Source organism: Acinonyx jubatus, chromosome D4, assembly GCF_027475565.1.
Source record: "Acinonyx jubatus isolate Ajub_Pintada_27869175 chromosome D4, VMU_Ajub_asm_v1.0, whole genome shotgun sequence".
NCBI lineage: Eukaryota > Metazoa > Chordata > Mammalia > Carnivora > Felidae > Acinonyx > Acinonyx jubatus.
In genome coordinates, this window is record NC_069391.1 from 86,148,710 (window position 1) to 86,170,702 (window position 21,993).

The 21,993-nt window shown below is 47.7% G+C and overlaps 1 protein-coding gene across 2 annotated transcripts in view; it reads left to right on the forward strand.

Moving 5' to 3' along the window:
- The window catches only part of SLC1A1 (solute carrier family 1 member 1), an 83,511-nt gene extending 62,091 nt beyond the window's left edge, over positions 1-21,420 (forward strand). For both annotated transcript variants that reach the window (XM_027041133.2, XM_053205330.1), the window contains exons 5-12: positions 1,054-1,096; positions 2,741-2,839; positions 5,790-5,974; positions 7,495-7,602; positions 9,503-9,625; positions 10,289-10,483; positions 16,988-17,122; positions 19,215-21,420. In XM_027041133.2, the coding sequence (XP_026896934.1) occupies positions 1,054-1,096; positions 2,741-2,839; positions 5,790-5,974; positions 7,495-7,602; positions 9,503-9,625; positions 10,289-10,483; positions 16,988-17,122; positions 19,215-19,461 (1,135 nt within the window). In that variant the 3' untranslated portion in view covers positions 19,462-21,420. The remainder of the gene's footprint in view (positions 1-1,053; positions 1,097-2,740; positions 2,840-5,789; positions 5,975-7,494; positions 7,603-9,502; positions 9,626-10,288; positions 10,484-16,987; positions 17,123-19,214) is intronic.
- The last annotated feature ends 573 nt before the right edge of the window (positions 21,421-21,993 follow it).

Genomic DNA, 21,993 nt, shown 5'->3' on the forward strand with positions numbered 1-21,993 from the left:
AGACACAGAATCCAAAGCAGGCTCCCGGCTCTGAGCTGTCAGCACAGAGCCCAACAAGGGTCTCAAACCCATGAACCGCAAGATCATGACCTGAGCTGAAGTCGGACGCTTAACCGACTGAGCCACCCAGGCGCCCCAAGAAATACATTTTTTAATTGCACCGGAGAAGCCCTCTTCTCAGAAGCAATCAGGGCTGGGAATTGGTCAGTTACTTTTAAGATAGCAGAGCAGAGAATCATTAAAAAATGACACAGGTACACATTACATATTTTGTAGACACAAAATTTAAATGTGTTTGCCAGTTTTTGATGTAGGGCCAAAATCTTTTCTTTGAGCGTGTCAGGTGATTGTGATTCTGTATCATTTTTCTTGCACCTGTTGTGCTTGTAAAGGCATGGTGTACAAGTTCCAGGTTCAGTTTTCACGAAGTACACAACAAAATCCTTAGAAACTATAAAGAATGCTGAGTGCCACATCCTGCCAGTTTTTCTTTCCATTTCTGTGGACGCCCCTTACCTAATTTACCCACAGAAATTTTAGTCACTGGCTTTGGTCGAGTTTCCAAGCATTGAGTTTAGTTTTGATGAGAAACCACACCTTCCATCTCACATTCCCATTTCAATGACTCACATCATTTTTAATTCAGTCATTATGCTGATATTCTCATTTGGCATAAAGAATTTGGGAACAGATGCCCCGGACTCTCGGTAGGCATACTTTCTCGTCAATGAAAACAGAAGCGTACAGAATATTAAAGGAGTCTCTTGACTGGGAGTGTCCACCTGCCAATGCATTGTTTCACCGAGGACAGCGAGCGTACCAATTACTCAGTGACTCAGCTGAGTGATGGTTGTGTGAGGGAACTTTCTAGACTCGGTTAAAGCTCAGCGGGGGGAAAAAATCTTAATACAAGGAAGTATTTTGCAAAGGAGAAACCAGAAGAGGAACCAGAGTACTGATTCTATATTCTGCTCACCTTCACCCATGCGTTGGGTGTGACAAAAACAAAACACTTGTGCTGTAACGTGACACTGTTTTTCATGTCTCCAACAGGAATATGTTCCCGGAGAACCTTGTCCAAGCCTGTTTCCAGCAGGTAAGAATAACGACTTTTGCCTTCAGATTGCTGTACTCTTCGCTTTACTGATTAGAATCGTTGTTCCCTGCTGTGACCCAGGAAGTGGAATGAGCACATCAAAAATGGCAGGAAACCCACCCTCAAGTGTGAATGTGGAGCAAATTGCAGATGCCTCTGGGCTTCAGGTCCCAGAGAAGTCCCTGTTGTTACTGACCCCGCTGCTCCCTTTCCGTGACACGTTCTTGTCCCCAAGAGAGCTCAGATGAAGCCATCAGGAACCTGTCGAACAAAGAGTGTTTAAAAATGTGGGCTCTTGTGCCTGTGTTTTTGAGAACCACGTGATATTTGTGGAGACGCTTAGACTGTCTCCAGATGCAGGCACTGAAAAAGCAACCCTCCGACTCCCTGTTCCTTTCTCCCTCATGTTGGGAGAGTGGTATCTAACCCACATGGGTAGTGGGTGTTCCCGGTGTTCAGTCTTTTCCTTAATCACTACGCACCCGTTGCTGACCCTCCGGCTCCCCAGCAATGTAACAAAGCCGTGATTTTTTTTCTCTAGGAAAGTTGAACAATCTCTTCACTCCCATTTCCTTACAGCTCTTCTCTCTTGTTTATCTGTGCACTTAAGACAGCTGAGTCTATCACAAACTGCCGAATTCATTTACATAAATTACATGAACAGAGACCTCTGTGTGTACCAACAAAAATGGCAATGAAGTTGCCCCCTGCCGACGTCCAAGAGGCACAGAACCACCTCTATTTCAAGGGTGCCTTTGCGGCTCAGCCACAGTGGTCATTTGTAAGGTTCTTGATGTTGGCAGTGCCTCGAAGGAGTGACATTTATGCCTGGTGTTGTGGTATACTAGCTCTTTCTTAAACCTCTCTGCTGAAGCCTTGCAGGACCAAACAGAGCCAAAGGAAGGGAATTCAACAGAAATCTCACTCATGGACTAGCCCTAAAGGGACTGTTGCTGCTGGAACAACCATCTACTTCTTGATGTTTATTAAAGTCAGGGTGACCACAGTTACCCAAGTAATGAGGTGTTCCTCCCAGATTAAAAATGAGAAATGAATAAACAAATAGAAAGAAAGTGATTGATAAGATCGCTGTAAGAGTCTGTCTGTCAAAGCACCTCCAAATAAAACCTGTACTTTCGGGGCACCTGGGTGGCTGAGTCAGTTAAGCTTCCCGCTTTGGCTCAGGTCATGATCTCTCTGTTTGTATGCTCCAGCCCCTGCATCGGGCTCTGTGCTGACAGCTCAGAGCCTGGAACCTGCTTCACACTGTGTCTCCCTCTCTCTCTGCCCCTCCCCTGCTCATGCTCTGTCTCTCTCAAAAATAAACAAACATTTAAGAAAACAACAACCCAAACTTTCTTTCCCATCATCGCCCTGTTAATCTTTTACTATGAAAGACAACATTCTGACATCACTGAATGGTGGCCATGGGAATCAAGGTTTGGATTTTATGGTCTCACTTTGGCTTCCCAAGCCTCATGGGAGGTACTATCAAAATCTGCAACCGAGAGAGGTGACAGAGGCAGAAGGCTTCAGTGGCACTCAGTTAGCCAGAGTCACATATTCCCATGGTTTAGACTCAGGTGCTTGAAAAACTCTTATTCTGTTTGTTTCTTTGGTCTTTTTTTCCCCTCCAATGTGCAGTATAAAACCAAGCGTGAAGAAGTGAATACTCCCAGTGAGCCCGGGATGAACATGACCCAAGCATCTGTCACAGCCATCATGACAACTGCCATTTCCAAGGTACCTTGTTGCCCGCGCCCCTTCCCCCCCCCCCCCCCCCCCAGGCAGGCGCTGAGTCATGGAGCAAGCAGGAGACGGAGATACAGTCTGTCCTCATTACTTGCGAATTCGTCTTCTCACTAAAATGTGTTTGCCACCCCAGAATCGACACAACGCTCTCACGTCATTTGCGGACAAAGAGCGGTGAAAAGTTTAAGTCGCCCAATGCACACATGGCCCTCTGAGGCTGAACAAGGCTAAGCCCTTTTTTTTTTTAATAGGCTCCACACCCAATGTGGGGCTTGAACTCACAACCCTGAAATCAAGAGTCACATGGTCCACCAACGGAGCCATCCAGGCACCCCAAGCTCTGCCTTCTTGTTTCAGCTCTCATTGTAAACAAGTGTCCTTTGAATAGCTTGTTTATGCCACATTTTTCATGTCTCTGTGCTTTTTCATGGTGATTTTACTGTTTAAAACATCCCCCAAGCATAATGTTGCAGTGTTGTCGGTGGTTCTGAGGGCGAGAAGGCTGTAGTGTCCCGTGTGGAAAATTATATATGTGTTAGATCAGCTTCATTCAGGCCGAGCGTGTCGGTTGTGAATTCAGTGTTAACGACTCAGTAATACACATTACATATTCATGTGTTTCTGAACAGAAACACACCTACAGCAAGGTTATATGCTGATTATCTGATGAAAATGTTGTGAACCCTGGTTCCCCAGAACCTGACCTTGTATTTCCCCTGGGAGCAAGGATTCAGTATTTGCTAACTCAATGTTGGTGGGTGGCACTTTGTAAAACATAACCCCCAGGCATTACGAGAAGCATCTGAACCACCCAGAGAAGAGGGTGAGCCCCATTGCGTCTACACCCTCCACTACTCCATTGAGTTGAGTTGGGCACCTCTTGCTTTAGAGTTGCAAGACCACCTAAATATGGAATACAAGGCCACGTTGCTTCTCCAAAACTCTCCGCCCAGATCTGATTCGGGGTCCAGAGTTTTCCACCCTCGACGGGCCATGCAGCGCAGGCACTGTGTGTCATGCAACTCAATTCAGTGGGGTTGGGAAGCACCCTCTCCAGGACAGAGGACATCAGTATGCCTGCAGCAGAATGCCCTGCCAGGTAAAGAGGAATAAACCACAAGCAGCCTCACCTCAGTTCTGCCACCAGGAGTTCGCCATCCAATTAAGAATAAAATCCATTAGGTTTTGAGAGCGGTCGGCATTTCAGCTTTGGAGATGAGACTGTGTGGGCCCGAAGCAGTAAATCTGTAGTCCTAGAGAAGGTCTCTGCTGAGCGTTCTCTGCCCCCACCCAGAAGGGAACGATTTAAGGAAGAAAGAAATGTTTGGTAGACTTGGTTCAAATCAGAGAGACCACGGTTGGCTCCAGCTTCCTGCTGCAGGAAACATTAAGTCCTCCGACTGGCTCTGTGGCCCTCCATGGCCGGGCTCCTCCCTGGTTTCCCGGCTCCCTTCCCAGTGGCCTTTTCTCTTTCCCATCCAGACCCACCTCCTCAGTTACTCCTTATTCCTGCCTTTCCACGTGGTTCCGAAAAGATTTTTTTGAGCACTCCCTGTGAGCCAGGCCCTGCTGGGCATTGGGATGACAGTGGTACGAAGACAGACAAGGCTTGTGCCCTCATGTGACGAGGGATGAGTATTGCAATAGGGAAGGACAGGGTGCTTACTCCAGGGCTTTCAACAGAGAGGCTTAAATTAGTTTGGGGGCCATAAAGGATGAGTGGAATTCTCCAGGTAGGGTGCAGCGGCCTGGGGATGACTTTGGCCTCTGCTTATGCCATGTTTCTGGTGTTGGTCTTCATCTCTTGGCTGCCCCTACCGCTCAGGCTTAGCTTTCCCTAACCGCCGGTGCCCCCAGTCAGTCTCCGCCCGAGGCCTGTAACTTGACCGTGCAGTTAATTACACACCCTCCCGCTACCATTGGTTTGTTTTTCTCACGGTTAATCTTATCTGTCTAGCTGTATTTTAAGACTTCTAAGTCACCAATGCAGTCAGCACACTCTAGCTGCTCGATAAATATGAGTTTGAGCATATCAGATGATAAGTAAAAAAATGGCACCCCAGTAACTTATCAACCATATATGATACATTATAAACCTGGCTTGCGGCACTCAGATCACATTATCTCCCTGTGAAATCTCTCAGTGAAATCCCATGCTGCACCACTCAGATGAGGTTGTGTCTCAGCATATCTCATGCTGTTCTTACTCAGGATAAGATAACGAAATGGCTTATAGTAGCTGGTATTTGGTTAATATTTAGATCTCTACAATCCCGTTGGTCATCCAGGATCAGAGGCGGTAAAGAATGCGCCTGTGTTTTACTATCATGATACAACAGATAGTAAAATGTCCTAAAAATGTTCACCCTGTTAAATATTTTGCAGTTCCTGCATTATTAATTCCTTTCTTTTTCACACAGACTCCAAATGTAGCTAGTAGTTAGAATAACTCTGAAAAGCACCTCAAATCTACAGTTCTTATTAAAAATGTAAGATATCCCAGTTGGTTCGAGCCCCACATGAGGCTCCATGCTGACAGCTCAGAGCCTGGAGCCTGCTTCAGATTCTGTCTCCCTCTCTCTCTGCCCCTCCCCCTGGTTGTGCTCTGTTTGTCTCTCTCTCTCTAAAAAATGAATAAACATTAAAAAAAATTTTTTTTAATATAAGGCATCCCAGAATAAGACATCTTCAAAAGAAATCTTTAAGTTTGGATTTTTTGAGAGAGAAAGAGAAAAAAAAATCACTTTAAAGTTCAGCGGCAGATGGTGGGGGCAGTGAAAACTTGGGTTGTTTTTTTTTTCTTTTTGTCCCCAAGAATGGTGGCCTTTGGTGGATCACTAGTTTAGTAGGTGTGGCCGTGGTATCTTTCCATTTCGGGGCCTCTGCTTTCCAACAGCATTCTAATCACGCATCCATATATTCTCTTGGTTTTGACCCACAGAACAAAACAAAGGAATACAAAGTCGTAGGCATGTATTCAGACGGCATAAACGTCCTGGGCTTGATTGTCTTTTGCCTCGTCTTTGGACTTGTCATTGGAAAAATGGGAGAGAAAGGACAGATTCTGGTGGATTTCTTCACTGCTCTGAGTGATGCAACCATGAAAATCGTCCAGATCATTATGTGGTGAGCAGATGCCTGTTAATGCCATCCTGCTTCTCCTGACAGTTGCCCCCTCACAATTGGAGTAAAGATGCCTAGGAAGGGTGAACATAGAATATCAAGACACTAGAGCATTCAGTAACTATGCGTATTACATAGGAGTTAGTTCACTAACAAGAATCTAGGTTTTAGCTATTGTCTTTTCTGGCAAAGCCCTTGATCGTCTTACACCCAACCAGCATTCACCTAAGAAAATAACTCTTTTTTAATTAATTTATTTTCAGAGAGAGGGAATCCCAAGCAGGCTCCATGCTGTCAGCACAGGGCCCCACATGGGGCTCGAACTCACAAACCGTGAGATCATGACCTGAGCTGAAATCAACAGTCAGATGCTTAACCAATTGAGCCACCCAGGCGTCCCTCTAAGAAATAACTCTTAAATTAAGGATTTGAGGGGCGCCTGGATGGCTCAGTTAAGTGTCCAGCTTCAGCTCAGGTCATGCTCTCATAGTTTGTGGGTTAGAGCCCCACATCAGGCTCTGTGCTGACAGCCTGCTTTGGATTCTGTGTTTCCCTCTCTCTCTGACCCTCCCCCACTCACACTCTGTCTCTCTCTCAAGAATAAATATTTTTAAAATTTTTCTTTAATTAAAGATTTGAAAGGGTTCTTTGCACATCACAACACAAGGTGCTTTCCTTGTTAGGCCCCGTGCATAAGTGATGTTCAAAATTCTTGCTACTGGTACAGCACAGGCCTAATCCATCCAGATGAAAACTACCATTTGGATCAGCATACCAGTGGCATCACCCTGTCCCTGGAGATGCCAAACTCCAACTTTTCTAGGTGATCCCTGCCCCACTTATTTTGAGTTGTTTCAACATTATGGACTCTGAAGTGTAGACAGTGACAGTGACTCAAAGGGTTTCGTGATTTCAGCCACTTACTCCCGCTGAACCTCACCTTCATCATCTGCAAAAAAGGATAATAGAAATCTGCCCCTAGATTTGGGAGAAGTACATCAAGGGAAATGATGCACGTCAAATACTTAACCCAATACAAGGCACGTAATGAGAGCTCCGCAAACAGGGCTGTTCTGACCACTTCTACTACTAATCATATTGCTCTGTGGCTGACACTACCTCCTGGGGAACAAGATGACTGAGGCCAGGAAGAGCATGGGGGCCATATATGGGGGATCAGGCAAAAATGAGATCTGCCGTTGTGACTGTTAGCAGGACGTATGTGTACCGGGAGTGAGGCATGGGCTATGCACTCATTTAACCACACGTTCTTGCCGAGTCTGCTCATCTAGGGTGGCTGAGGTGGGTAGGATTTAAGACACATGTGCGGGTGCTGAAACCTGGCGCCAGGGGTCCACCAGGGCCTGAGGCCGAAACCTTGGCTTTATCGTGTAGCAGGTGTGCTTCCCAGCTGAGCACACATGCCAGGCCAAGGTGCGTGCCCTGGCCCATTTCCTCCCCAGCGATCTCACCTTGAAAAGACACCAGATGACAGAAGTGTCTTTGCTATGCTTGCTTTCTAGTTACATGCCACTTGGCATTTTGTTCCTGATTGCCGGGAAGATCATAGAGGTTGAAGACTGGGAAATATTCCGCAAGCTGGGCCTTTACATGGCCACCGTCCTGAGTGGGTACGTCCGACTCCAGGGAGGAAGCAGCCAACTTCTTTTGGGCCAACGGACTGGTGCCGAGAAGCTGCCTTTTGGTTAAAATCAGCTTCTCCCCTGTGCAGGGAAAGATGGTTGAGAGATAAGAGAGCAGGGGGAGGAGGGCTGCCCTTTAACAGCTGTACTGGAGGAGGATCCCACTGTGCTACTTGCCAGATCTCGGCAGAACAGCCTGGACCATGGTTTGTTGCTGCCTTTATTAGTTGTGTTAAAATCATTTTTTAAAATGAGCAAGACCCACTGGTAGCCTCTCTTGGCGTTCACTTCTTCAGGGATGGAAACTCACCAAACTAGTAGGAATGGCCCACAGGTACCCCAACCCCAAGAAAGACATTAGGCAGGGCCTAGGTGGAAGGAGACTTGAGCCAGTCGGAAGGGATGGCTGGTTGGTCCCAGCCCTGCAGGTGGGGCCGGGCACCACTGCCACACCATGCATCATCCAAGTGTCAGGGAGCATTCTGGGAAACTCTTCCAGCTGGGAGGTACTGTGTAAAAGCTGGAAGGCAGCAGGGGACAGGTCGTTTGCATATTTATTGCAGCCCAGTCATTGGCTCCTTAAGGGCAGGTATGGTGGATAAGTTAGGAATGCTGGCCCCGGATATCTAGCAGGGACAGGATTCGTCACAGGTGTTAAGAAACACGGACCAAGGGAATGAATAAGTATCATCAGTTTGACTCGCACAGGTCAGTAGCCCCCAGACGCCCAACTTGAGCAATGAGCTCACCCGCTGGAAGGCAGGTGCACTGGGGAGCTTATCTGTCTTTACCAAAAGCACCGTCCTGCCAGCCAGCAAGAAGAATCCTGGGTTCCTCCAGTGTGAGGGCCATTGTCAAATCTCAGGGCCTCAGTGGTAAGGCATCGGGGCCATCTACCTTTCTCGAGGACAGGGCCTGGGTCCAGGCAGTCATTTGGCCGAGTTTTATTATACTGAGCCATTTTCTAACACAGTTCTGGTTTCTGTTCTCTTGCCCTACCTTGGTTTTTAACAGAAGACTCAGCTTCTCATAGTTCTTAGCCACAAGCTCTATGTGAAGACCCTCAAGATGGACCTTCAGGATCTGTATTAACAATGATCATTTCTTATTGTTTCAACTTTGAATAACTGATCTGTAAACCCTTTACGTGGACACTATATGGCATCTGCTGGATTGGTCTCATTTTTTAAGCCCCCTGTTTTGTGTAACCTATATATCTCAGTGTGAAATAAGGAATAGTTTTGGAAGGCAAGAATAACAAAGAAAAGAGGGTCAGTCCTGAAGTAGGTGGAAGGAGACTCCACCAGTATGACTGGAGGAGAGCAGGGACTTCCTCTTCACCACAGCCTGCCTGGCCTACTAGATGGTGGGCACCATCCAGCAGGACAGCAGTGGTCCAGGGAACAGACGGGCTGAGTGCTATGATAAGGGCCTATGGTAGAGGTTTGTGCAGAGCCACAGACCTACAACAGAGGAAAGGGTCTGCCCAACCTGGGGAGGTAAAGGAAGGCTTCCTGGAGGAAGGGGACCTTTTGCTGAGTCTTAGAGGAGGGATAAGAATTCAGCAGTAGCAGCAGGTGAAAGCATTTTAGCATCTGTTGGCAGAAATAGTGTGTACAAAGCTTGGCGGCATGATGTAAGTGTTGTGTGAGCTCTGAAATGTGGATTCAGCTACTGGCTTCACCGCCGACTTTGACAAGATACTTCGTTTGCTAAGTGAATGTCCTCACCCTCACTGCCGGAATGGAGACCTGCCCTACCTCTCATTTTCTTTTGGGTTATAATGAAAATCAAATGATATATCATGAGTAAAAAAGCTGTTTGAAAAAAAGGATTAATATGAGGAGGTGGTGTCATCTAAGAACCTGCTTCTTTGACTTGTTTCCAGGCTGGCAATCCACTCCATCGTCATTCTCCCGCTGATCTATTTCATAGTCGTTCGGAAGAACCCTTTCCGGTTCGCCATGGGAATGGCCCAGGCTCTTCTGACGGCTCTCATGATCTCTTCCAGGTAAGTGTACGAGGAGTGTCTGGAGGAAGTCTCTGGGCTGCAGAGACTAATCAGCTCTTACTGGCTGCGGCTGAGAGCTGTACGGGCCACTTGTGAAGCTGACCAAGCACCGGCCACAGCTTGTGCTTCTGTAGCTAGGTTTAACTCCAGGAAGGACCTCTGTCTTCCCCCCCTGCGCATCCTGGAGCATATTGCTTCACCCTACTGCATATTCCCTGCCCTCATGGCATGGCCTGCTGCCCAGAAGGGGGTTATGGTGTAACTCAGAGAATGGCGGACACAGCACGTTCCCACTCCTGGACCTGCCCAGAGTGCCAGCATGCTTTGGGCTCTTGGTTTAGTTTTGGGAATAGAAGCGTCTCTTCAGGCAGGGATTGAGCACCAGCATTCCTAGACCATACGTTCCTTTCTCTCTTTTTTTAATTTTTTTTTAATGTTTGTTTATTTTTGAGAGAGAGAGTGTGTGAGCAGGGCAGGAGCAGAGAGAGAGGCAGACACAGAATTCAAAGCAGGCTCCAGGCTCCGAGCTGTCATCACAGAGCCCAACACAGGACTCAAACTCACAAACCGTGAGACCGTGAGATCGTGACCTGAGCCGAAGTCGGACGCTCAACCAACTGAGCCACCCAGGCACCCCGACCCCTTTCTCTTTTTATCACACAGTTCGGCCACACTACCTGTCACTTTCCGCTGTGCCGAAGAAAAGAACCAGGTGGACAAGAGGATCACTAGGTTTGTGCTGCCCGTCGGGGCTACCATCAACATGGATGGGACTGCGCTCTACGAAGCGGTGGCGGCTGTGTTTATCGCACAGTTGAATGACCTGGACTTGGGCATCGGGCAGATCATCACTATCAGGTAGGGCGCAAGGCCACACTTACTTTCATTTCTGTTACTGGAATTGTGGCAGGTGAAAGTCATCTGAAGGGAGCTCACGAGTGGTCCACTGGTGGATTGATTTTCTTGGTCTAAAGTCCCTTCCCAAGATTAAACACATTACCAGAAGTGGAATCGTAGTGTGGAAGGTTTCTGCTTCAGGGTCTGAATACCCAAAGGTATCACTGTTCTCAGTTCAGTGCACCCACTAGGTGCTAGGCACACAGTAGGTGCCAAGGATTCAAGATTGAATAAGGGCCAGGCCCTGCTTTCAGGGGGTCCCCAGTAGGTAAGGGAGATAGATATCTAAATAAATGCTGAGTGGTGTAATAAGGGCTCTAATGGAGGTCTCAGGGGACACAGAAGGCACCAAAGAAGGAAGGGAAGGTGAGGAGAGGCTTTCTGGAAGAGGAAAAAGCTTAGCTAAGTCTTAGAAGAGGAGTAAGAATTTAGTAGGAGAAGGAACCTAAGAGCACTTGGGACAAAAGGACTAGCATGTACAGGGGTTCGTGATGTAACCATGGCCTAGTTACAGAGTTCAGACTATTGGATGTGGCTACATAAAGAGAACAATGTGGAGAACACAGAGAAGCGAGTGGACAGGGATCATCTCATGAAAGGCTTTGTGAGAGGCGCTCATGGAGGGGCTCAGTCTTTCATAATATGGGCAGATTTGCATTTTTTAAAAGCTAACTGGGTGATATGGTGGGTAGACTGGGTGGATGGACAGGAGTTAGCTGGAGGACTAGCTAGGAGACCACCACAGGAGTCCAAGTAAGGAATTAAAAGGCCTCCATCCAGGCACTGGCCCTGGGGATGGAGAAGGGCTTCCAAATTCAAGGGGCATCGGTGGATTCAGAGTGAGGGACGGGGGAAGGTTAGGATGACCTCCAGGGTTGGTGGATGCTTCTGGACTGACGAATGGCGCTCACCAGAACAAGCACTAGTGGAAGAGAAGTGTCGGTGGGAAGATAAAGAGCTTATGTTGTTTGTCACATTGAATTTGAAATGCCTTTAAGACATCCAGGTAGAGCTCTACAGTGAGAAATGTGGTCTTGACTGCAGATGAGGAAGTCGGACTCATCACCTGGAGGGTGGTCACCAAGCACATGGTTCACGAGTGAGTCAGTCATCCGTGTTCAAGTCTCAGCTTCACCATGATTAGCTGTGACCTTGGCCAAGTTACTTGAATTCTCTAAGCTTCTATTTCCTCACCTATAAAATGAGGATAATAAGAGTACCTACATTTTATGCAAGTGGTGGTAATTAAGTCAGTGCATACAAAATGCTTAGAATGGTGTATATGTAGTGAGCCCTCAGGAGATGTTGAGACGGTTAGGAGGGCATTACATAGGGAAGGTTTGTGCAGAAAAGAGAAGGACTAAGAACTGAGCCTTAGAAAATCCTCACATTAGAGGCAGGCAGAGAGGGGAGAACCAACAGGGAGACCAAGAAGGAACAGAAAGGGAGGAAGAGAGGGGCACCTGGGTGGCTCAGTTGGTTAAACTTCTGACTTCTGCTCAGGTCATGTCTCGCAGTTCATGAGTTCAAGCCCCGCATCGGGCTCTGTGCTGACAGCTCAGAGCCTGGAGCCTGCTTTGGATTCTGTGTCTCCCTCTATCTCTGCCCCTCCCCTGCTCACACTCTGTCTCTCCCTCCCTTTCTCCCTCCCTCGGAGATAAATGAACATTTAAAAAAAAAGGAAAAAATTTTAAAAAAGAATAAAGGTAGGAGAGCCACAAATCTTGCCCTGAAACCTAGAGAGAAGAGATTTCCACACAGAGAATTCTACTCAGGTGAAGACCGATATTGTCTGCTCAAGTAGATACTGCAAATGCCACTCGTGAATTTTTCCACAGTTGGTTCTCTGAGACAACACCATTCAAGATGGTAGCCACTAGCCACACACACACAGGTTGGACGGAACAGACACAGAAGGTTCCATCAGTATAGAAATAAGTTCCGCCATTATGGAAAATTTTGCTGGACTGCGCTGCTTGGAAGGGGTGGATTGGGTTGAAAGTTAATCTGGAGACTTTTATGAAGTGTACAGTGGGAGTTTCCAACTAAACCGGGTCCCTACGCGAGGTGGACTCTGACCTTGCCGAGTTAACTCACTGCTGCAACTCCAGCACTTGGCACAGGCATAAACTCCAGGCATAAAGTAAGTTCCGAGAATGTTCTTATACGGTATTTTTTTTCTAATTTTTTTTAATGTTTATTTATTTTTGAGAGAGAGTGTGAGCAGGGGAAGGGCAGAGACAGAGGGAGACACAGAATCCAAAGCAGGCTCCAGGCTCTGAGCTGTCAGCACAGAGCCTGATGCGGGGCTCGAACCCACGAACCGCAAGATCATGACCTGAGCCGAAGTGGACGCTTAACCGACTGAGCCACCCAGGCGCCCCTAATACAGTATATTTTTAAATTTTCCCCAGCCCTAAATCATAAAGTATTTATTGCCATTTGCTCGACGTTAACTGAAGACCAGTACAAAGTGGACCATTTGGCACATCAGCTGGGAGGCAATACCGATGCTGCCTGGCCTGTAAAAAGTGTCCGAGGCTTAAGAAGCTTGAGCCCAAAGAGCTAGAGTGAAGTCCTGTGGTTGGAACAGCAATGAGTGCGTTAAAATTGAAACCTTGAGTCACGTCTGAGAAAGCTCCGCAGCCACCTGTGGTCCAGTGGTTGTGACTTTGGCCATTCCCAGCAGACTTTCCCAACTCCCTCGTCCTGGCCTATGGCACCCAGTCTGTATTGGACTGATTTCCAAGCAGTGGTCACAAGAGGCGCCCGTTCTTTTGGGCATTTGCCACTTTGTGATGAAGTCCACACACCCCCTCAGTCTTAACATTTCCTAGATATTTCTAACCTTGTTTTTTTTTTTAAATTGACTGCTAGAGAAGTAAACTTTGGGCCTAGAGGCTAAATAATTCATATCAAAACCTCTTGCCCTGCTCTAGTGTTGTGTGTGGGTTTTTTTGAGATTTCATTTGTAAATAATCTCCATATCCAACATGGGACTTGAACTCACGACCCCCCAGATCAAGAGTCACACGCTCCACTGACTGAGCCAGCCATGCGTCCCTTGTATTCTTCAGGCAGAATTGCAGATAAGTAACTACCGGCCCATAGCCAACAACCACAACTGTGAAGCCCAGAGTAATCATTGACCTAAAATTTAAAATCCTCTCTGGCTCTGCCTGGGACAGAATGAAATAATAAACATGATTTTTCCCTTGACAGGTTACAGTTGTGGCTCATGTGGCTGACGGTTAAAGAGATCCCATAGTTCATCTCTTTTCTGTGGTCCTTTTGGGCTGGACATCGAGGAAACATAGGCACCATCCGCCCAAGACAAACCCTTTTGTGGTTTTATCATAATATTCACTAATCAAAGGTTATCCCTGATTGAAGATGGGGCAACTATTCTTGTAACAGAAGAGAATTACTGGATTTGGGGCCTTCAAAGAGCTTAGAGGGGAAAAGGAGCCATAGGGGCAATAATAGTGATTGTTTTGTGGCAGCAGTAATAGGAATACTGGTGGCAGCTAAATAGCAGAAATGCATTGGGTTTTTTTTATCTTAGAGTGTGTGTGAGCAAGGGCGGGGGGCGTGCAGAGAGAGAGGGCTCCAGGCAGGCTCCACACTCAGCTCGATCCCAGTCCCACAAACACACACCTGGGATCATGACCTGAGCTGAAATCAACAGTCTGACACACAACCGAGCCACCCAGGGGCCCCAGAGATGCCATCAGTTTTTAAGCATCTGCTGCATCCTGGTGCTCATACTGGATGCCCTTCCTATATTACCTCATTTAATCTTCTTGGAGCCCTGCAAGGGAGACAGTCTCCCCATCCTCCGGGCAAGAACTGAGATCCGGAGGGAACTTGCCTAAGGACACGCTGTGAGTGAAAACAGCCGAGGCAGGTCTTGTTGTTTTTTAATGTTTATTTATTTTTGAGGGGTGTGGGGGAGGGGCAGAGAGAGAGGGAGAATCCGAAGCAGGCTCTGGACTGTCAGCACAGAGCCCAGAGCAGAGCTCAAACCCATGAACCGTGAGATCATGACCTGAGCTGAAGTCAGACACTCAACCAACTGAGCCACCAGGGGCCCCAGAGCCAGGTCTCCTTGATGCTAAAACGCGTGCTGGCTTCAGTTCACACCCCAGACCCAGCCTGTCTGGAGACCTAAGTGCCGGTCCAAAAACTAGATCAATGCTAGGAAAGTACTTTCTACAGATGGTTATTGTGTGTTCTTCTGTGAAAACCCCTTTAAAGTCAAAGTAGAATATATTCAAGCCGAAGGAATACGTTTTTATATTTTTTACCCCATCTGAAGATTTATAATTCCCAGTCTCAGACCAAAGCCAAGTCAAATGGCCAAAGTTTAGGAAGCAAGGTCAGGGCTCAAGGGCAGAGTTTTCTTTGACCAGGCGGGTTTTGAGCCCACCGATATATTCAGTTTAAATATTTTCAACCAGCGTTGACATAAACTTGGGTTTTCCAAAGAGTACTTAAGTCAGAAAAGATCTAAAGGATTATGTAGACCTGAAACTTTTAGAGGAATTGGGACAGCCCCAGAAATCTCTAATTTACTGTAAATTGGTGGCCACAGCCCCTGGAGGAAAACACTCCTGTCAAAGAATGCTGGCCTGTGTTTGACCTTACACTGGAACTGAGCTGTCAGCACAGAGCCTGACGCGGGGCTCGAACTCACGAACCGCAAGATCATGACCTGAGCTGAAGTCGCACACTCAACCGACTGAGCCACCCAGGTGCCCCGTACTGTTTTTTGTGTTTTTTTTTTTTTGAGAGAGAGAGAGAGAGAGAGCATGAACAGGGGAGGGGCAGAGAGAGGGAGATCCAGAATCCAAAGCAGGCTCCAGGCTCTGAGCTGTCAGCATGGAGCCTGACTCGGGGCTCGAACTCATGAACTGCGAGATCACGACCTGAGCTGAAGTCAGACGCTCAACCGACTGAGCCACCCAGGCACCCCAGGGATTCTTCTAGTTTAAATGGACTGTTTATTTTTTTTTTTTTTAAGTTTTTTTTTAACGTTTATTTATTTTTGGGACAGAGACAGAGCATGAACGGGGGAGGGGCAGAGAGAGAGGGAGACACAGAATCGGAAGCAGGCTCCAGGCTCTGAGCCATCAGCCCAGAGCCCGACGTGGGGCTCGAACTCACGGACCGTGAGATCATGACCTGAGCCGAAGTCGGACGCTCAACCGACTGAGCCACCCAGGCGCCCCTAAATGGACTGTTTCTACATCTTCCCCCTTTCAACCCAGTGGCTTCCTTGGACTAAGGATGAGAACATGTGTCCAGAAAGTACAGTGGGTGTCCCGTCAAGCTCATTCAAATTCAGGGACTTTTCAGGGCATGGTTTCCTCCAAAATGACCAGACTTAAATAAGGATGATACTGTTGACAAAAAATGGCACATTCCAAAGAGAGGAATCCCTAGCACCACATTTTACCTGCCCAAGTGGGATCTTTTTAGAATTTTTTTTTTTTTTTTAATTTGAGAGAGAGAGAGCACATGAGCAGGGAAGAGGGGCAGAGTGGGGGAGAGGGAGAGAATCTTAAGCAGGCTCCGTGCTCCGCACAGAGCCTGACAAAGGGCTTGATCCCCTGACCCTGGGATCATGACCTGAACTGAAATCAAGTCAGACACTCAACCAACTGAGGCATCCAGGCTCCCCATAAGAGGGGTCTTTTTAAATATGTCATAAGGAAGTTCACTTGGCTGCCTTCCCTCGTTCCAGACCCCTCTTCCTTTTGCAGCAAGTGCATCCACTGGCCAAAGGAGCAGTCAGGAATAAACGCTTGTATCTTGCACAGGAAGCATGGCTGGTTCTCAGTTCAGTGCCCTATCGGGCAGCTCCCAGAAGCCAAGAGTCTCATGATGTCAAGAAAGTGCATAAAACGTGCTTGACCACAGCCTCATTCCTTTGTCTTCCCTGGAAATACCCTTGCCATCCACCCGGACCACCCTCCCTTTGACCATCCTCCAAGGCAACGTAAATTCCTGGCACATATGAGATGCCAGTTGATGACTGGCTGGGTGAACAGATGGACAAAGGGAGAAAGGCAGGCAGGCAGCGAGGTAATTGGTGCTTATGGAAGGGGATGGACGCACAGATAGGTAGCTGATGCCTTCCACAGACACCCCAGGTGGTAAAACTCTCGCCTTCCTCTTGAGTAGCCCTGTTGCTCATTTTCTGAGCGCGCTCAGGCAGCTCGTCTCCTTTTCCTTCCATTAGAGAGACTTGCCGTGTCTCCCCGTGGAAGGAGATGGACTTCTCTCGGTCCTGCACCGCTCCCTAACGAGGCAGAGCTGATGCTCAGCAGAGAACAGATCCTGACCGGCCAATGTGGGGGAACACGGTGGTAGCAGCCATCGGGACTAAAGGTTCCAGGCCAGGGGCCCTGAAGGGAGACACAGGTGTCTAACTGCTTTTCGGCTCGTGTGTTTTGGCTGCAGTGTCACGGCCACGGCTGCCAGCATCGGAGCCGCGGGGGTGCCGCAGGCCGGCCTGGTGACCATGGTGATCGTGCTGAGTGCCGTGGGCCTGCCCGCCGAGGACGTCACCCTCATCATTGCTGTCGACTGGCTCCTGTGAGTTGGAATAAATGCGCTGCTTCTGCCAGCTGGGGAGGCGGGCTTCCCCGCCCTGCAGAACCTGCAGTCTGTTACCATTCTGTCCCCAGATTGCCACTGCCTCATGAGCCATCCGTTGCTGCTTCAATTTCCCTCTGGCCAGGCCATCTGATAAAACGCGCTTAAACATTAACTCCTCATAACTTGCGGCAGTGATTTTAAAAGGCCAGTGATCTCCATTAGCTTGTTTTACCTGGTAATGCTGGAGGATGGGTGTCGGGGGTGGGAGGAGATCAACAGAATGATAAGGTGAAGACAGAATCACAAGCATTCCAAACCCCATAGGCCACCCTCGCCTATCCCAGGCCCGGGGTCAGCGTCATAGGTGTAGAAGCGCCTGGTTTGAAGTCAGCCCGTCTTCCCGAGATCTTCAACATCATCAGGGGCCATGGTAGGGGCTGTGGGGAAAGACCAGCTGGAGTTTGAATCGCTGTTCAGTGTCTCAACAGCTTTTTGACCTCGAGGATGTCCCTTAGCTTCTCAGAGGCCCAGTTGCATTATCTGCGAGATGGGACAGATTCTGTGCATTTCATTAGGTTGTGCAGGGTCTGAGTGGGCTCATGTGACCAGCGTGTCTAGAACAGTGTCTGGTGGGCAGCATTTGCCCAATAAATGGCAGGTTTTATGATTAGAATGATTTGGAACATTTGCATCTTAACTCTCGCACACATGCGTGCATGGACACATGCACAGAGGGCTGGCGAACACAGCAGAAATTCTGGGCAAGGTCGTGCCTTGTGTGACCTCCCCCCATGGTTCAGGTTGGAACGAGCCTGGTTCCCAGCTTTATCTCGGTACCCGCTTTGTGCATTGGTCTCGCTCTGTCCCCTAGCCCTCAGGGGTGAGTGTAGCTGCATATTGAGCCTTTACTCGGAACCAGCCCAGGGTTACCGGGGAGTCCGGCACTGTGTGGTTTGCAAACAACAGCTGAGATGGTGAAGACAGTCACGCCCCGGAAGGCCCAGGCTCCTGCCCCGGGGAAGGCGTGCCATGGGGACTCCCTCAGCAGCTGGCTGTGTCCCCCAGCCCCAGCGGAGGTGGCCCCTTTCTTGCCAAGATACGCCACCCCTGAGGCAAGTACTTCTAGTTTTCCTTCTAGTGACCATGGTGGGTTTGTAGTTCTCTCCTTTGCTCGATTCTTCTGGAACCAGTGACCTTCACTTCCAAGACACCCAGAGAAGCCAAAGGTCCAGTCTGATCCATGGGATAAAAAGACTCTAGTTGGTTCGTACCAGGGTCTGGTTCATTCCATGGCCTCATTCTGAATCTCAGGAGGGCGCCCAGATGCGGAGGTCTGTCCCGCAGGTGTAGTTCTCACAGAAGTATTCACATGCACGGTTCCCACCAGCAGTGCTCCGGTGTTCTGTCACCAGGGCGCCTTCCTGCCACAGGGTCCTCTCCAAGCTCGGGGTTATGGCCGGCTGGGGGTGTCATAAGGAGAAAGCTGCTGCTCGGCTGACCTCTGTTTTCTGACCCTGTGTCCCTGCTGGCTTGCTTCTAGAGGGACCCGGTGGTGCAGAAAAACGACTACACCAGGGACACACAAACGCACAGGAACACTTGGAGGCGCACACACACACACACACACACACACACACACACACTCCCCCTTTGGCAGAAACACCACCCCCAGGGGCCTCTCACCTTAGCTGAGACAGATCCGGGAAATGCCCCAAGACGGAGGTTAGGAGTGAGAGGCTCACTCAATTCTGAGCCTCCCTCGGCTCCCCCAAAATATTTGTAAAGACTCTCTTCACGTTTCTTGGGGAGCAGAGGAGGGAATTTGGGGAAACTGGTGCTGGGCTTACGAGGGTCCGTTGTGACTTATTGGGAGCACACGCCCAGGGAACCTGGTTACTCATTCTGTACTTTCATGAGCCACCTTCTGCCCTGGACCTGTGAGGAGAGAAGCCTCCCATCCCGCCACGAGGATGGCACTCTCTGCATCTGCTTAATTCGTACCTGAATGCTCCAGATCCCTTTCTGTCTCCGGTGGCAAATGGAAATGAAATCTGGGCCTCCTGTCTGACTCCCCCTCTCTCTTCCCCAGGGATCGGTTCAGAACCATGGTGAACGTTCTTGGCGATGCGTTCGGGACGGGCATTGTGGAGAAGCTCTCCAAGAAGGAACTGGAGCAAATGGATGTTTCATCTGAAGTCAACATCGTGAACCCCTTTGCCTTGGAATCCACAATACTGGATAACGAAAACTCAGACACCAAGAAGTCCTATGTCAACGGAGGCTTTGCGGTAGACAAGTCCGACAGCATCTCATTCACCCAGACCTCACAGTTCTAGAACCCCTGGCTTCATAGGACCAAGAACGATGAAGGACATCTCCCTGAGAGTCATCTCTTAGCAAATTCAAACATTCAATAAGGGGGAGAAACACACTGATGGCCAATTGTACATTTGATTTGATATATAGACCTCCAGATTATTTTCTATATTTGGATTCACCGCTTTTGCTCTCCAGGTGGGGTACCATGAAAGAAAACAGATTAAAAGGAAAGCTGTATTGTCTGCAATGTAAAAATTCTATGAGAAAGTTTGGAAGTAGGTAGAGTAGTAACTATTGGATTAGGTAATGGGTGTGGAAGAAAACTTGCTTTCTCATACGCAGTCCAGTGTTTGGGTTTTTTTTAAAAAAGACTCCTTAATTACAAATTTTTACTCAAGCTTTCTATTGGCATGGATTTCCTTTGACTTCTCACATTTTTATAGATTATAATGCATATAAATACTACCACTGCTGCCCCCCCCATTTAATGTGCCAAATTGTCCGTTTTTAACTCATCTCCAGCCAATGTCAAAGAAACTATTTTGAAGGAAAACAGACCAGCACAGTTCTGCAATAACAGTTTCAAGACGGGTGAGGGGTGTTGCAGGAAGGGAGAAGGGTTCTTTTTTCAATGTACTGTATTGGAACACTGGTAACTAGTAACCCAGTGTTCAGTATAGAGCTAGATATATATATATAGATATGTATATATTTATTATTTTCATATAAGTTGCCAGACAGAGATCAGAATTGAACTGTCAATGGGAAATAAAGAGCTCTCCTTGTACTTGAATAATAACTACGATTTCAATCCAGATCTGCTTTGGGGCTTATCCCAACTCCTCTCTCAGGAGCACGAGAATGAAAAATTGTGTTGTCTGTTCCACGTCTGTGTACCAGCCTCATAGCAGACGTGTATTATGGTGATACGGTAAGGTGGCCGTTCATGTACAACTTCTAGACTCTACTGCTGGGAATGAATCCATATCGGCTCTATATAAGATAGTATGAAGATGTGTCACTCACCTAAGGCTGGATGTGTTTTTATCCAACTGGAAGGCTTCATTCTTCCAAGGTCAGTTACATCCACTCAAAAAATGACGGTTCTTTGCCATTTCATACCCATCAGGGCCCAAAACAACAGTGGCAAACTACCAGCTAAATTGTACTTTAATATGGTTTTGGTGGATGGAACAAGTCACCCTGGCCGGAAAAGCACTGTCCTTACCCTGGATTCTTGCAGAGTAAGTCCACGAGTTGATCCCCACAACACGAGATGTTGGTATCTGTGGTTCAGGGAAATTCTTCCATTGTATCCAACTTGTCTCCTCCTGAAGGGACGATTGTCCTAACTGGTTAATCTAGTCACCTCGGCCCTGCTTAATTAAAATCCGTGTCCTGTCATTCTTCTAATTTCTGAAGATGGCTCATTAAAAAGTCTATGCTCCAGCACTCATCTTGTAAATAAACGCTGAACAGAAAAACTTGTATTTACAATGAGATCCAGAATAATCCTGTTTCTGCAGTATTGAGTAGCCAGTTTAAGCCTGCGCTTTTCTATCGAAGAAACCAGAAACTGTCCCAAAGGTACAGGGAAAGTAAATAAATGCTCAGTGTTGACCACCTGTCCCTGAAATCTACAAGAGAGTGATACTGGATTGTCATGTAAACACCACAAATATGGACCAGTGACTGATTCCACGTGCGTTTTAAATTGCAAATACTGGGGGTGTTCACTGGAGGTAAATCTATCAACGCAACTGTATTCATAACTTATCTCAGGCCCGAGAGGTCCTACCCCCTTGGCCGTTTGTCTCCGACTGGAGGCACTCAAGTTGGCAGAGCTGTTCGTGAACTGTAGGTCATCCTAATTTTGGAGTTTGTAACCAGCCTCTTAACACACTGTGCTGTTAACTCATAAAAAGAAACCATTGTTCCATTTCAGTCTCAATAAATACTTCCGTCATTCTTTCTTCCCCCGCCTTGTTCTTCCTTTAACTTTTATCTCACTCAGGTGGGGCGTGGGAAGGTGGAGACAGATTGTAAACAGATTATTGTTTTCAAAACTGTTTATGCTCGAGAATGAAAAAGCCGGGCTTGAGGAAAAGTAATCTGATTCTTCATGTGAATCATTGGGGATGATAAGGCTGAAATACAGTGCCATAAATTATAAATAGTTCATCCATATTTTATGGCTAAGATGGAGAAGGTGTGATTTGGCCAGAAATTACTATACTGGGAGGTAGTCTTATCTCAATATGATGGCGACCTGGTTTCACTGAAGGACCATTCCTGCCCTCAGAAATGGAACTATAGACTACAAATGCTGTATTCAGGGAGGTCCTGCCCGGAACCTGAGTCACGACAGGGTTCTGCTGGTGCCCTTGCTAGCAGTCTGTGATAGACAGCAAACAAATGGACAACCCCCTAGGCCCTACTGAGGGAGGGCAGTGTCTCACAGAAATGTTTGTCATTGCAAACATTAGTCTGTGGCCAGACTCATTCAGAGTAGTTTCCTTCTTGAGGCAACATTAGATAAAAACACCCAA